Source organism: Gamsiella multidivaricata, assembly GCF_025024155.1.
Source record: "Gamsiella multidivaricata strain RSA 2152 chromosome Unknown BC939scaffold_43, whole genome shotgun sequence".
NCBI classification, from domain to species: domain Eukaryota; kingdom Fungi; phylum Mortierellomycota; class Mortierellomycetes; order Mortierellales; family Mortierellaceae; genus Gamsiella; species Gamsiella multidivaricata.
The window spans coordinates 22,263-34,989 of NW_026251751.1; the positions used below are offsets into that span (position 1 = coordinate 22,263).

Genomic DNA, 12,727 nt, shown 5'->3' on the forward strand with positions numbered 1-12,727 from the left:
TGTGCGCAATTGTTTTAGCCACAGGCAAACGACAGCCCTCCATCGTATCATTTTTTTAACGTTGACAATCGAGCGAGCGGGCAGGGCCCTGAAAGTTTACTCCATGTGGTTTTCGCCACGTTCTTATGATCCACACTGTCATAAATATCCTTTTGAGAAGGCTGAAGTCTAGTCCTATGTACATGTCAGGCTTATTGGGCCTTTTGTTCTTCTTTACGTTCGAAGCATCTGTGGGGCTGCTTCCATGGGATCAAAAGGGAAATCGTCCAATTGGAACGAAAAGGCAGCGACAGGATGGTACTCTGTAGCGATAGCATGGTACTCTAGGGACACGCCCGGATCATCAGACATCGGATGCGCCATATTAAAATCAACTGCATCAACGACAACAAGGCGATAGAAACAGAGAGCAAGAGAGAAAGAGCAGGTTAGCACTCCATCTCAAACAAACAACTGCATACATCGTTCCAACAAAAAAAAAAGCAAAAAACAAACAATGTACTTACGCCGAATCTCGACCTCCTCTGCCTGTTTATCCTTCTCGCCACTCGTCCTGAGCTTCAGCATAATGACCAACTGGTGTGTAATATCATAATACTTTGACCTCAGGCTCGGCGTCAACATCGCTCGCGTCGACAACGGCACTGTCGCCGCCGCGGCTGCCGTGACTGGGTCCACAAGGTTCGATGCCGGCATAGTCAAATGCACAGTCCGTTTCCAGCCATTTCTGCTCTGCGGCCAACTACCCATCGATGTTCCCGGCACCAGAATTTCGACAAACGTCTTGACCTGCTTAGTGCCAATCATATGATTGACCGACCGCGCGAACCTCGTCTCCTGGATCCCAAACCGTGCATCCATGATCACGACCTCCTGTCCTGCAAAACCGGACCTCGGCCTAAATGGCTGGACCTCGATCGTCACGGGCACTCTCTTCCCAAGAATCACGGTCTCGGATGGGATGGCGACCTGAATTGGCACGTTCTTCTTGGGACTGATCACGACTGTCGAATGTGTAATCGGGGAAGGTAGGAGACCTGCAGGTGGGAGACTATAATTCATGACCAAAAACTCTTGGGAGGCGCTAAAGAGTGGGGTCTTCAATTTGGTGGCAGTTGTTCGGGTGATGTTCGCCTGAAATGTGTATTGTACAAAGCCCTCGGGGTGTCGATAGCAGGAGGATGGCCAAGAGGGCTCAAGGACTGTGAAGACCTGCCGCGTGTATCTCCCGGCGGCAATCATCTGTGGTCCAGACTTGGTCACCGGTAGGAGCCACCGCTTCTTTTGGAGGATTTGTTCTGAATACGATGTACCTATTTCTGCTCCCCGGACTGGATAAGATGAGAGAAGGGCGTTGTTAGGAGAATTATTAATTTCTTCCATAACGGACGAGCATTAACTTTTGGGATGTAGAAATTCAAAAACGACAGATTGATATTGACCTGACATCTCCAAACCTTGGATTCGGGACCCAACGACAGCCTTGAAGATGATCTCGACTTCCTCGCCCTCGCACATCTGGTCCAGTTCAAGCGTAACTGTGGCCTGCACGAACCCTGGTCGCTCTCGAGTTCCTTTGACAAGGACCATTGGCTGCTGCTGCTTTTGCTTCTTATAGGATGAGGTGTGGGCCGTATGGTTTGTGGTCTGGTGCTGTGCTGGTGAAGATGTTGATTCAGGGGTTTCGATATGGATAGTGAACCTCTTGGTCTTTTTGGCATCCATCTTGAGGAGCCTTCTGAAGATAGACATGCTATTGGGTTATTATTAAGGATTAGATGAATAGGGTAGTAGTAGTAGTAGTAGTAGTAGTAGTAGTAGTAGTAATAAAGTAGGTAAGGAGTGAGAGTGAGAGTGTGTGTGTGCGAGTGAGAGAGAGGTTAGGGTAAAGACAAACAAAGGGGAGGGAGAGGAGTGATAGGCGCCAGCGAATTAAACGGTCGAAGAGAGGCTTTGGTCGCCTTTTATGATTGTCCAGGAACAGATTATGAAGGTGCTGTGTTGTTGACGAATATAAAATAAAAAATACCGAAAAACAAGAGTAGCGCTGTGCGCTCAGCATTGAGACGAGAGATGGGCCTTGTAAAGGATGGATACAGGTGGCAGGCGGTATTGGGTTCAGAATGCTTGTCGTACGGGGTGCCGTGTACAGGTGTATTTCCCCAGGCGAGCAGTACAGCAGCAGCAAGCATGCAGGCGTATGGTAGCACTCGTGGATTTAAAGAGGGGTATAAGACGGCCAAACGTGTTTAAAAAGAGCGAGGCAGGGTGCCGATTGGACGACACGTGCGCATTGGGCCAGACAGGGAGATGCCCTGTGCGCTAAGACCTGATGTTCCTGTTCCTGTTCCTGTTCCTGTTCCGCACGGGTTCTTCGTGCCTTGGATGGTTTTGATTTAATCAGGAAGCGTAACACTGGTCGTCCGTGCGGAGAAAACTAAAACAGACTGTGCTATGCTGGCCACAACTGCGCTCAGGCCTCTGGTGCAAAAAACCTCTTCTCTCCCTGGAGCAAACCTCCACTCCTTTCCTCATTACTCCTCATTCTTTCCCTGACTAGAACTCAAAAGGATCTCTATCTGACAGCGACTGCAATAACTGCTGGGGGAAAATGACGAAAAGTAAGTGGCGGGTGCGCGCATGTGCTGGTCCACTGAACGATTGGCCTCAATCGCAAAGCAATAATTCGCCGAAAGGTACGCACACACACATTGCCTGTTTTAGATTTAGTCCTGTCTTTTGGCCGCGCCGCCATGTGTATCTACCGTGACCATTCCTCCCTCCAGGAACCTTAGACTGGCTCTTCCCGAGGCTCATGTATCTTATTATTGGCATGTTTGCTCCTTCCCATGTCATGAACTGTTCAAGTATTTTTTGATAGCAAGGAGGGAATTGTGTGATTTCATTAGCTGGTCAAATAAAATGCAAGTGTTCGTTATTAACAGACACGCCACCAACTCTACTCGAATCAACTCTACCCGGTTTCCATGGCCCTCTTCGGCAATGCGCACTCAGCCGCGTGCCCCAAATGCGAAGCGAGAGGGTCAATTGGCACATGTGCTGGAGGTAATCCGGGTCTCAAATCAATGGAAATTGTGAGCTGATAGGATAGGATCGCTGAAATAGGAAAGTCTCCAAGGCGAACGAACCAGGAGATCTTCGGAAAGCGACATCCAATGGCAGCGTAGTCGTATCTACGCAATGCAATGCTCGGATTAGGATAAAGGAGGAATAAACGCCACCAACAAGTACAATTCTCCTTTTGAGGAGATGCTAATGTCGCGGAGGATGATGCCATTACAACATAAAGGAAGTTGCGCAGGGCAGACTTTTGGGGGAGTAAACAGCTACCACTGATGTCGCAGGGATAGCAAGACCAGAGAAGTGCGCTGATGACGACGGCGGTATGGTAGGGTAGGGCAGCATAGCATGTGTGTTTATGGCATGTGGCAGCCAGTCTTCCCACGGATATGGATGCTTTCCGCGCGGGGTCTTAAGAAGCAAGGGCAGCAGTAGTCGCTGTTCAAAAAGGGAAATTCCTGCATCCGCCAATTGGAATCTTTATCTCGGTCGGATCATCTCGTAGGGGTGCCACTTTTTTCTCCTCCACGCAGCCCCGAACGGGGGAAGGGGAAAGGACGACATAAAAGATGGAGCAGTGGGACTAGCTCCTTCGTGCAGAGACCTTCTCTCTTTCTTTCTCTTTCCTTCCTCCTTTCTCTCTTCTTTCTCTCTTTTGCCACCGACCCCACAAATCTATGCGGTCAAGTCCTCTCTTACGCACCGACATCGACACTCGACTCGACACTGTAGACATGCAAGTTCAGGCTGCTGCACCTTCCTCGCCGGCGCAGACCAACACCGCTCCACAACCATCAGACCTTCAGGACAAATCCTGGATTGCCTCTACTTCTGCAATCGCTCCTGAGCACGACCCCAATCCCTCCTGGATTTTTTATCCTCCTTCAGCGACCTATATCCCCCCAAGCTTAGCCTGCACATCCACCACAGGTGCCAGCTCCCCTCCGCCGACCTTACCATCGTCGCCCTCAAGGTCCCCACGGTCCTCCCCTCCTCCTGGTAACGACGCTACAATCGGCATCGGCAGCAGCAGTAGTGCCGGTTCGGCATCTGCTTCAGTTCCATCAACACACCACCGAATCCTGGACCATTGCTTTCATTTGTCAATCGAGACCCGTCTGAAACAAGCAGAGGCACAGTATCTGGCTTCGACGCAGGAACAGGCCTTAGAGCAGGAGATCGAGAAACAGGATCAGAATCAGGATCAGGACAAAGCTACTGCATCTGCGCTGAAGCAGGATGACTGGCGAAAACGTCAGCGTTCGCTGGTGGATGAGGCTGTGGTTCTAGGACGCAAGGGTTCGAATGTCGAGGCGATTGTCGATGGTAGGCTATCCCAACTACATCACATCTGATTGCATGACACCCTGTAGACAATCGACGTTCCCGCGTCCTCTTTAAGTGTGTCTCCGTATAGGCAGCACATGCTTTTCCCTCTTGTTCCTATCAGCATTTTTTTTTTTTTTTTTGTTCGGGTACGACCTAAAAAAGATTTTCTCGCAGGGTTGTGCACCTTCTTTTTTTCATCTTCGGAATGGGCCCACCTGCCATCTGTATCACGAAAATTAATCATACCTGTCCGGTCTACTTTCATAAACAGGCATCCTCAAGTCGCATCGGTCCAATGGTCCGTTGCAAACATTACCTCGCTCCCTCAAGCATCGTCTCCATCTCTGTCAATTGACTTCCATGGTCTTTGGCCGTTTCGATGTCGCCTCCTCGACTAATAACTCTGCGGGACTCAACGTTTACTCCGCCTTCCATTCTCGGCGCCATGGAGCATCTCGCGCTGCGTACAAACATAGGTTTTCACACAGTGAGCAGGGCAAGTTGTTGCAGCCCCTCTTCGCGCACACTATTCCCGCATCCTCATACTGTCGTCGCCACCATCACAAGGAATGCAAGCGCACATGTTGCACACTCGCCAAATTGCAGCAGGAACAGCAACAGGCATTGGAGCTGAAGAAGAAGATGGCGAATAACTACTATATGAACAATGTTCGCAAGCAGGAGCACCAGCGAGTCACAGGACTGGTCGACGCCATCCCGGCATTTCTCAAGTGCTCTGCCATGAGCTATCGGGATATCGCCAAGGCTATGGTGGACAAGGGCGAACTGGAGGATATGAAGGGCACGAGGGTGCTGGAGGGCTGGTATCGGCTGTTGCTTGAGATGATGACTCAGGCAGCAATCGAGTCGTACCTGTGCGATGAGGATTCTGGGTGCGACACCATCCTGGACGTGTTCTCGTATGGCGATGACCCAGACAATGAAACGGTATTAAAGGATTTTAAGCTGGAGAAGAGTGCAGAGTCTTCTGAAGAGACGTCTTCGTCATCGTCGACTATGACGGGGGTCGAAGGACTGCAGTTCCAGAGTCTGAATAGCCTTGGATCGACATCAATGTCATCGCTCAAGGGCCAGTATCCACACCAACAGCCGTCCAATTCTTCAGCAATGCTACATGATGTCACCACACAGGATCGTCAGGATGATATTCTGTTCGCCAAGACACCCGCATACGAGTCGTTTAAAAAAGCCAAGGATGAGCGCATGCAAGAGGTAAATATCTGCAGCGTTGAACTTCGACTACTTTGAGTAGGAAACATGGACTAACGAATTGTATTTTTGTATTTGCTATAGTTTTTGACACTGAACGGCGCGACAATGGAGCAGCACTTTGCAGATCTGGCAGCCAAGTATCCTCTGATCATCTTTGAACGTCAAATGACGCATTTCATTGCCCGCTCACAGCAGCTGCTTGTAGATCCCAAGCTGTCTCAAACTGTAGCGCCGATGGGATTGCTAATTCCACCCACAACATCTGCATATGCTGATGGCTCATTGTCAATGCCTGTTAGCGAGGATGAGGATGAGGACGAGGATATGGAGGAACCACGTACGAAGCTGGAAGAGATCAAAGAAGAGGACGAGAACGATACCGTTGGCGAACAAAATAGCCGACAGCAGCACTTTCCTTCGCCACCAGCCTCGGTAGTTGTAATCAAGGAGGAGAAACTGAATGGTTCGCAAACACACGACGACGATGATAACTCAACGGCGGCCAGAGTTGTGCAGGTCTCGAAGAAACATAAACATCATGCTGAGTCGAGCGCACATACTGTAGACCTGAACGAGACACAGGATGATGAGCACGCTTCCAAGAAGGCCAGGGTCTAGTTCATCTCCCCTTTGTTTCTTTTCGTTACATGTATCAACACCATATCCGCTGTAACTCCATTTCCGATGGCCCTTTCTGTACTTTATGCCCTGTAGATAAAATAGTAATAAACTTTTTTTTTAGACAATGTCGACGCGTAACTAGAGTAGACTACTGCAGGTAGAGTGCCAGGAACCGGTATATATGCCACAAAAACTATATCCCTATGCTTATCATATCCACATACACCATATTATCTTTGCAAGAACAGTTCGAGAGGAACAGGATACACGCATCCAAAATTTTGTGCTCAGCATATTGGATGTAGACAAATGAGATATTGCAAGCAATTGTTAAGATACCAAACGGGTTTTTTCATTGCGAACAAGAAAAGGTGCGCAGATTGATGTTGAACTGGATGAAGGTGTAGTTAGATTCCCATGCTCCTGATTGGGGATGTATGGTTCCCTTGCCATATTCTTCAAAAACTGCTTGTTGATGCTCGATGGATATTTGTACACCCAGGATGAATATGTCAGCATGAATGGATAGTACTGAATGAAGCGCAGTTGACCTGCGGATCGGTTTTTGTCAAAGCTGGAGAGGTGTCCGTTTCGGTTCAGTTGCTCGTGTTTGAAGTTTGCGACCTTTTCACCCCTTCCAGTCCCAACTCGGCTAATCCCGCAGATAACTCTAACCGCCGTCGTCAGCACGTTTGTCACTCAAAAGAAAACCATCCTACACGGGCTAAAGCATCCATCATCTGTCACCTCCTTCATCTCTTTCATTCTCTCTTTCCCCCTCTCCGCCTCATTCCCCCTACCTCATCCTTAGAGCACTCTCATCTTACCATCCTCTTCGCATAGATCCCTCTTTTCATCTCTTTCTTCAGCCAGTCCTGCTCGTCCTGAAGCACATATTTATTTATTTCTCAGCACCGTGGACGTACCCAACTGCCAATACCTCCCCCTTCGAGTTCCCGCTCGATATTAATATACCCCTGAAAAGAGACATCACACGCCCACCTTCAGTAATACGCTCTTTATAAAAAGAACATTTCGCCTATATTACGACCACATACCCCCGAGGGACCCTGTACAGAACACAAAAACCGCCATAAAACAGAGAAAACGATAACACATCATCCCAAAGAACTACCCAACCTCCCCTGAAGACATGTCCACAGGTCTGACCCTCTCAACGTCCATCATGATTTCGCCACAATCCTCAGGTCTCCAATCCTCTTCAGCAGCAGCAGCGGCCGCAGCCGCAGCCGCAGCAGGCTCCTCAGGAAATGTCAACTACTCTATACCGAATTATCAAGTCCAGCAGGATCAGGTCCCGATCCTGGTCTCAAAACGAAGCGCAACGTGGCGGTATCTCCAGCGGGTGCATCAAGGAGGTATGGTCCTGTATAATACCGCAATGTTGTCAGAGATGGATCTGAGGCGCGGTTATGCGGACGATAAGATTCAACGGAGGTAAGCTAAATAAAATATAATTTCGTTGCCAGGTGGGGCGGTGAGAGTCGTTTCATGTGTGCGTTAATTGGAGAGATAGACCGTTAGTGGCGGGTTGAGATGAACACTCTCTAACATGAATCTTTTTTTTTTTTTTTTTTTTTTCCATGAAAAAAATATATGCGTTCCTCCTAGGGCATTACAATACTTCTTACTGGGAACATCGCTGGCGACAGTTCTCGAAATCCCGAACGTATCGGATTGTCTGAGGGCAATTTACGTCGTTGTTCAGGAATATGAGTATTTCACCGCAGAGTCCCGGTCGAAAATGGTAAATGAAGACAGCCAAAGAGAGAGAGAGAGAAAAAAAAAATTGGTGGCGTCTTTTTTCTATTTCTGCCCATGCATGCTCAGTTTGACACACGTGTATTGTGTATTGTAAAGTCTCATCAGTCTGTCCTACTCTTACTTTTTGGTTTTTCAACAGATGTTCTTCAAATCCACGGGTCGGAAGGCGTTGTTGGACACAAAATCGTCCGAGGAGACGGGCGAATACACTTTACTGGAAGTCCGGCAACTGGTATGGAGCATGCCATGTCGACGACTTGTTTTTGTTCTTTTTTTTTATGTATATTTTCGAAAATGATATGGAACATTCGATTTCGAAACTTTCTGATGCGACAATGATAGCCCTTCAGTCTGGACTATGTCATCACGTTCGCATCCCTCTGCGATGTGATCGCACAGGTGTACGAGAAACTCGGCTCAGAGGAACGGATGTGGACATTGACCAATACGGAGATGTTCCAAAAGATCGATAATCGCTTCAAGGTATAATGACATCCTTTTTTTTTTTTTTTTTTTTGGCAAGATCTAACAGAGTTGCGGAGAAAATTCTAAAACGAACATTCGATATCTTTCTTTATTTCTGAACTGTATTTGGGTTTCCCAGAAAATATTGATGGTAGTATCCAAGGAACTAGAGACGATGGCGAGGGATGTCCTGGTCGACGAATTGAACGCCATGGATCCATTAGGCACAGCGAACGATCATGATTGGGACCTCTGAAACATTGTTCATTAATGTACGACCAAATAAAATGTTGCCGGTATAACGGATAAATATCATTACGGACCAAATCCTAGAATGGACTGGAGGGGAATAAGCATGGGTGCAAAGATAATTGCATCGTGCTCTCAGGACGAGACATTCATTATGGATAGTTTTTTTTTTTAATCCCCACACAGGTCAATAAAAAAAAGTCTATGGTAGTCGAAAAATGGTATATTTTTGTATGCTAGCTTGTATGATGGCGGAGAGCCGCAGCTGTCCGCCTCCTCTATCTCTGTGGAACCTCAGCGACGCGTCTGAATAGGTAACGGTGCTGTGACTTTGGCAACGAGGGGCAGATGTCGATCACTGATTAGGGTTCTGCTGAGGGACGGGTTACGCGAAGGGATCATGTGTCGGCGGGGGAATCGCGATGTTCCCCATATTAGAAGTGTTATCTTTCGTGCTGGGTGGGAGTGTAAATGATGATGAAGTAGCACGGTTGTGGGCGTGAATAGGTGATAGAGGCGGTGGGAGGTATCCTGTACCAGCGTTCGGACTTGACTGACCGCCCATCCCTGCTGCTACTCCAGCACCTGAAATCGGTACAGTGGAAGAGAACTTGGGTGTGCCCAGAAAACCGCCTAAACTACTCGTCTCAGAATACACCATGTTCGGTGAATGTTGAAGCGGCACTGGCTGATGGTCGAGATAGACGGGTTGGACAGCAATAGTACCATCGGGGAGCTGCTGCATCAGGTACTGTACGCCTCCGGATGACTCTGGTGGGCTTGTGTATTTCAGGCCCTGGCTTGTTGGGGTCAATGTCTCAACACCTGCTTGATCGTATTGTCTCATCCCAGGAGTGTTGGCCACAGTACTGTCGGCCCCGTTCAGTGGTCTCGTGGATCCCGAACGCGGAGATGCGGACGAAGCCGCATATGGATTGTTGCGATAGCTCCGATGGCCATCCCGCAGACGACCACGGCTGCTATCACGGTGCAGTTCATCATCGGCTTCGCCATCAGACCCCAAGGATGTCACATAGGCCGTCTTCTCCATCTCTGCCTCCCGGATCTCTATTCGTCTCTGTCGTTTCCTATAGACGACCACAGCAATGATCGATCCCACCACGGCAATGGCTCCAACAATGATACCAACCAATGCGCCCGTTGACAACCCTGAGGAACTATCCGTACCTCCGAACCCAACGCCTCCGGGAAGAGGTTTCGAGATTGGGGTTAAATCCTCCTTTGGGGTATAAGTCGTCATCCAGGCGGTCTTAATTACATCATAGACTTGAATATCCTTGAGGTATCCGATTTCAGTTGTGCTCCCTGACGCGCTGGCACGACCGCCGTACACGATCATGTTGGCTCCGACAAGGTTGCAGTTATGTCCGTACCGTGGCCGGGTGGGGTTTATGGTGATAATCTGCTGCCACGTCGCAGTGACGAGGTCCAGGGACCAGATGTCATCGAATGTAGATTTTGTATTGGCGTCATAGCCCCCAAAGATAATGATTTTCTGGCTAGAGGCTAAGAAGAAGGTGATGGCAATAGAAATAGACAGGGAGTTGCATTTTTGTCAGTCTTTTGTGGTAATTCTTCAAACGTGTGGACAGGTAGCTTTATGGTTATTCGGGTCTTACTGAGAACACTGCAGTGCTCTTGCCGGGGCGCAGGAACCGGCCCTAATGTCAGCTTTAATATAATAAAATAAGAAGTAGAGTCAGGATTCACGTAGGCATCCTCTCACCCAACATTGCCGTCCCATCACTCAGCTGTTATTTACCATTGTTCCGATGGTGGGTGTTGCGGTTGAGATATCGATCCACGGCACAGCCTGGAAGGACTGATAACTCCTTGATCCACTTCCGGACGTGAACCCTCCAAAGAGATAGATCCGACTGCCGTAAATATGGGATGTTCCTGAACTGAATTTGTTCATCACCGCCACAGATCCCGTGGCTCCTTCGTTCACACTCGTCGCTGCAATGTTGGCATTCCACGATCCGTTCTGGTACCTGTCAATCTCATTGATATCGATTCCACCGGGTAGAGCCCCGCCCAGGTACCAGATGGCACCTGTGGCGGGATCGGTCAACAGCTGGGCCTCTTTGCGGCTGGTCCATATTGCTGCCTGGCTATTTTGGTGCAGAAATAACCCCGGTGGGAAGGTGAGTGAGCAAGTGATACGCCTGGGGCGATGGTGACATGGTCGAGGGATCGAGAGGTCGAGGGAGAGGAATATTGAAAGCTTAAGAGAGACTATAAAAAAAATAGTATCCAGGTAGTCTTTGCCATCCTGGTTACTTTGAGCTGGTTTATTCTTAGGAAAATGAGTCCCCTATCGCCTGCAACCCACTCGTCCTATCCGTCTCTCTTTTTTTAAAACCCTTAGCGTGTGTGTCTGTTGCGAGGTTTTGTCATGGATGGAACTTGAGAGCAAATGGTCTCTCTCCACAGTGGACTGTATAGCGACGTGAAAGCAGGTGAGGAACGATGATATTGGATGCCAGATGCTGTTGTATTGCACCTAAAGTCACCCACCGCGTCTCAGATCGCCATCTTTTAACCTTAAAATAGCGTTGAGCCAAACACCGCGCTGTCACCCACGCTTTTCGTCATTAGCATGGTTGAACAAAGCTGCGAATCTTGCAAGTCTCCGCAAAATTCGACTAGCGTGAAAGGGGTGTGCAAATAGAAACGGAAAAAAGGCCCAGACATGTTGAAAAAAATAAAAAATAAAATCGAGCGACTAAGTTACATCGACTCGCAATTGCTTTGTCACTCCCCAGGGACGAAAGATCTGCGAACATCAGGAATTAACTGGCTCCGAGGGCTCCGGGCTCTCAGCACAACATTAGAAAATGAGGAAGGAGGATCTGAATAGGGGTGGAGTGGGGTGGGGTGGGATGTAGGAGTAACCTTAATCATTCAACAACAACAGTAAACGCAAACAACAACAAAAAAATGCCGCGAGCTCACTTACGCTGACGGTGCATTCTCCGTGGACCATGTCGCCGTCTTGACGTTGTACTCGTACAAGAACGGATTCTCCAACTCCCCCGTAGGTGCTGTCAAATACAGGGTATTCAGATCCTTGGACATCGTGGCCGAATGGCTGGAAACCTTTGGTCCCCCTGCGCCCGAGGTTGGGGTTGTCAGATTGCTCCAAGCAGGATTCGAAATAGGCCACGATACTGTGACATCGAGCGAGAGCAGTTCGTTTGAGTACTGCACCGTCGCGGTGTTGAGCTGTCCACCCTGGTAAAAGATGCGTCCGTTGCCTGTTGCGGAGGCAACGCCAATAAAGGCATTCGGTGCACCGTTGGTATACTGTGCTGGTGGCGCTGAAGTCGATGTGGGTGTTGTGGTCGAGGTCGTTGTTGTAGCATTGGGTTGTTGTTGTGCGTGTGTGGGGGTTGAGAGCGCAAGTGACAGAACAAATGCTGCCGCAACATGCTCTGTCGTGCGAGGCCTCTTTGTCATCTGTGTTTATTGTTTATTAATGTTACGTTGCTTTGTTGAAAAAATAGAGGTGAAAGAGGAGATGAACAGAGGGATGAAAAACTCTGGCTTCCAGTGTGCAACTAAGGGAATAACGATCTTAGGAAGAACTAATGTCGGGATGTATGATGTCAACAACTGAGGGCACGGTTAGAGGGGGGGATGTACAGCAGGAGTAGTGGGGAAGTCAGGGGAAAGGAAGGGGAAGAGGAGGTGGAAGTGGAGAGGGGTAAAGGTATGCGAGTATTGTTTTGGCTAAGAGATTATCAGGTTGTATTGTTAGAGGGCGAAAGTGTCAAATGTGAAGACCGGAAGTATTATTCAGAGACATCAATAGGGAGGGAGGCAAAATTAGTTTCGTTCCTGAATCAGAAGGAGGAGACCAGCACGACCAGCGTGTAGAATAAGAGGGAAATGAGAGTGAGAACAAGAATGAGAATGAGAATGAGAATGAGAATGAGAA

The 12,727-nt window shown here is 48.7% G+C and overlaps 6 protein-coding genes across 6 annotated transcripts; 3 read left to right on the top strand and 3 right to left on the bottom strand.

The window, feature by feature from the left end:
* Positions 1-213: 213 nt before the first annotated feature.
* BC939DRAFT_504204 (uncharacterized protein) lies at positions 214-1,752 on the bottom strand (the record flags this gene model as incomplete). Its single annotated transcript, XM_051560494.1, has 3 exons — positions 214-374; positions 507-1,331; positions 1,443-1,752. The coding sequence occupies 3 exons, from the start codon at positions 1,750-1,752 to the stop codon at positions 214-216; spliced, it is 1,296 nt and encodes a 431-aa protein (XP_051410959.1).
* Positions 1,753-1,834: 82 nt separating this feature from the next.
* BC939DRAFT_529866 (uncharacterized protein) lies at positions 1,835-2,216 on the bottom strand (the record flags this gene model as incomplete). The annotated part of the gene is made up of 1 exon (XM_051561536.1): positions 1,835-2,216. A coding segment is annotated over exon 1 (228 nt), but the record flags the coding sequence as incomplete, so codon positions are not given.
* A 1,399-nt stretch (positions 2,217-3,615) lies between these two features.
* BC939DRAFT_455073 (uncharacterized protein) lies at positions 3,616-4,550 on the top strand. The gene has a single exon (XM_051556147.1). The coding sequence runs from the start codon at positions 3,759-3,761 to the stop codon at positions 4,434-4,436; it is 678 nt and encodes a 225-aa protein (XP_051410961.1). The 5' UTR covers positions 3,616-3,758; the 3' UTR covers positions 4,437-4,550.
* Positions 4,386-6,463, top strand: BC939DRAFT_455077 (uncharacterized protein). Its single transcript, XM_051556148.1, has 2 exons — positions 4,386-5,643; positions 5,725-6,463. Exons 1-2 carry the CDS (start codon positions 4,771-4,773, stop codon positions 6,259-6,261), a joined length of 1,410 nt encoding a protein of 469 aa, XP_051410962.1. The 5' UTR covers positions 4,386-4,770; the 3' UTR covers positions 6,262-6,463.
* Positions 6,464-7,100: 637 nt separating this feature from the next.
* Positions 7,101-8,914, top strand: BC939DRAFT_201088 (uncharacterized protein). Its single transcript, XM_051550615.1, has 5 exons — positions 7,101-7,722; positions 7,897-8,032; positions 8,189-8,281; positions 8,392-8,532; positions 8,654-8,914. The coding sequence occupies exons 1-5, from the start codon at positions 7,418-7,420 to the stop codon at positions 8,768-8,770; spliced, it is 792 nt and encodes a 263-aa protein (XP_051410963.1). The 5' UTR covers positions 7,101-7,417; the 3' UTR covers positions 8,771-8,914.
* Positions 8,915-9,148: 234 nt separating this feature from the next.
* On the bottom strand, positions 9,149-12,246 carry BC939DRAFT_478143 (uncharacterized protein; the record flags this gene model as incomplete). The annotated part of the gene is made up of 4 exons (XM_051558735.1): positions 9,149-10,290; positions 10,404-10,455; positions 10,547-10,898; positions 11,747-12,246. The coding sequence occupies 4 exons, from the start codon at positions 12,244-12,246 to the stop codon at positions 9,149-9,151; spliced, it is 2,046 nt and encodes a 681-aa protein (XP_051410964.1).
* Between the last annotated feature and the right edge of the window lie 481 nt (positions 12,247-12,727).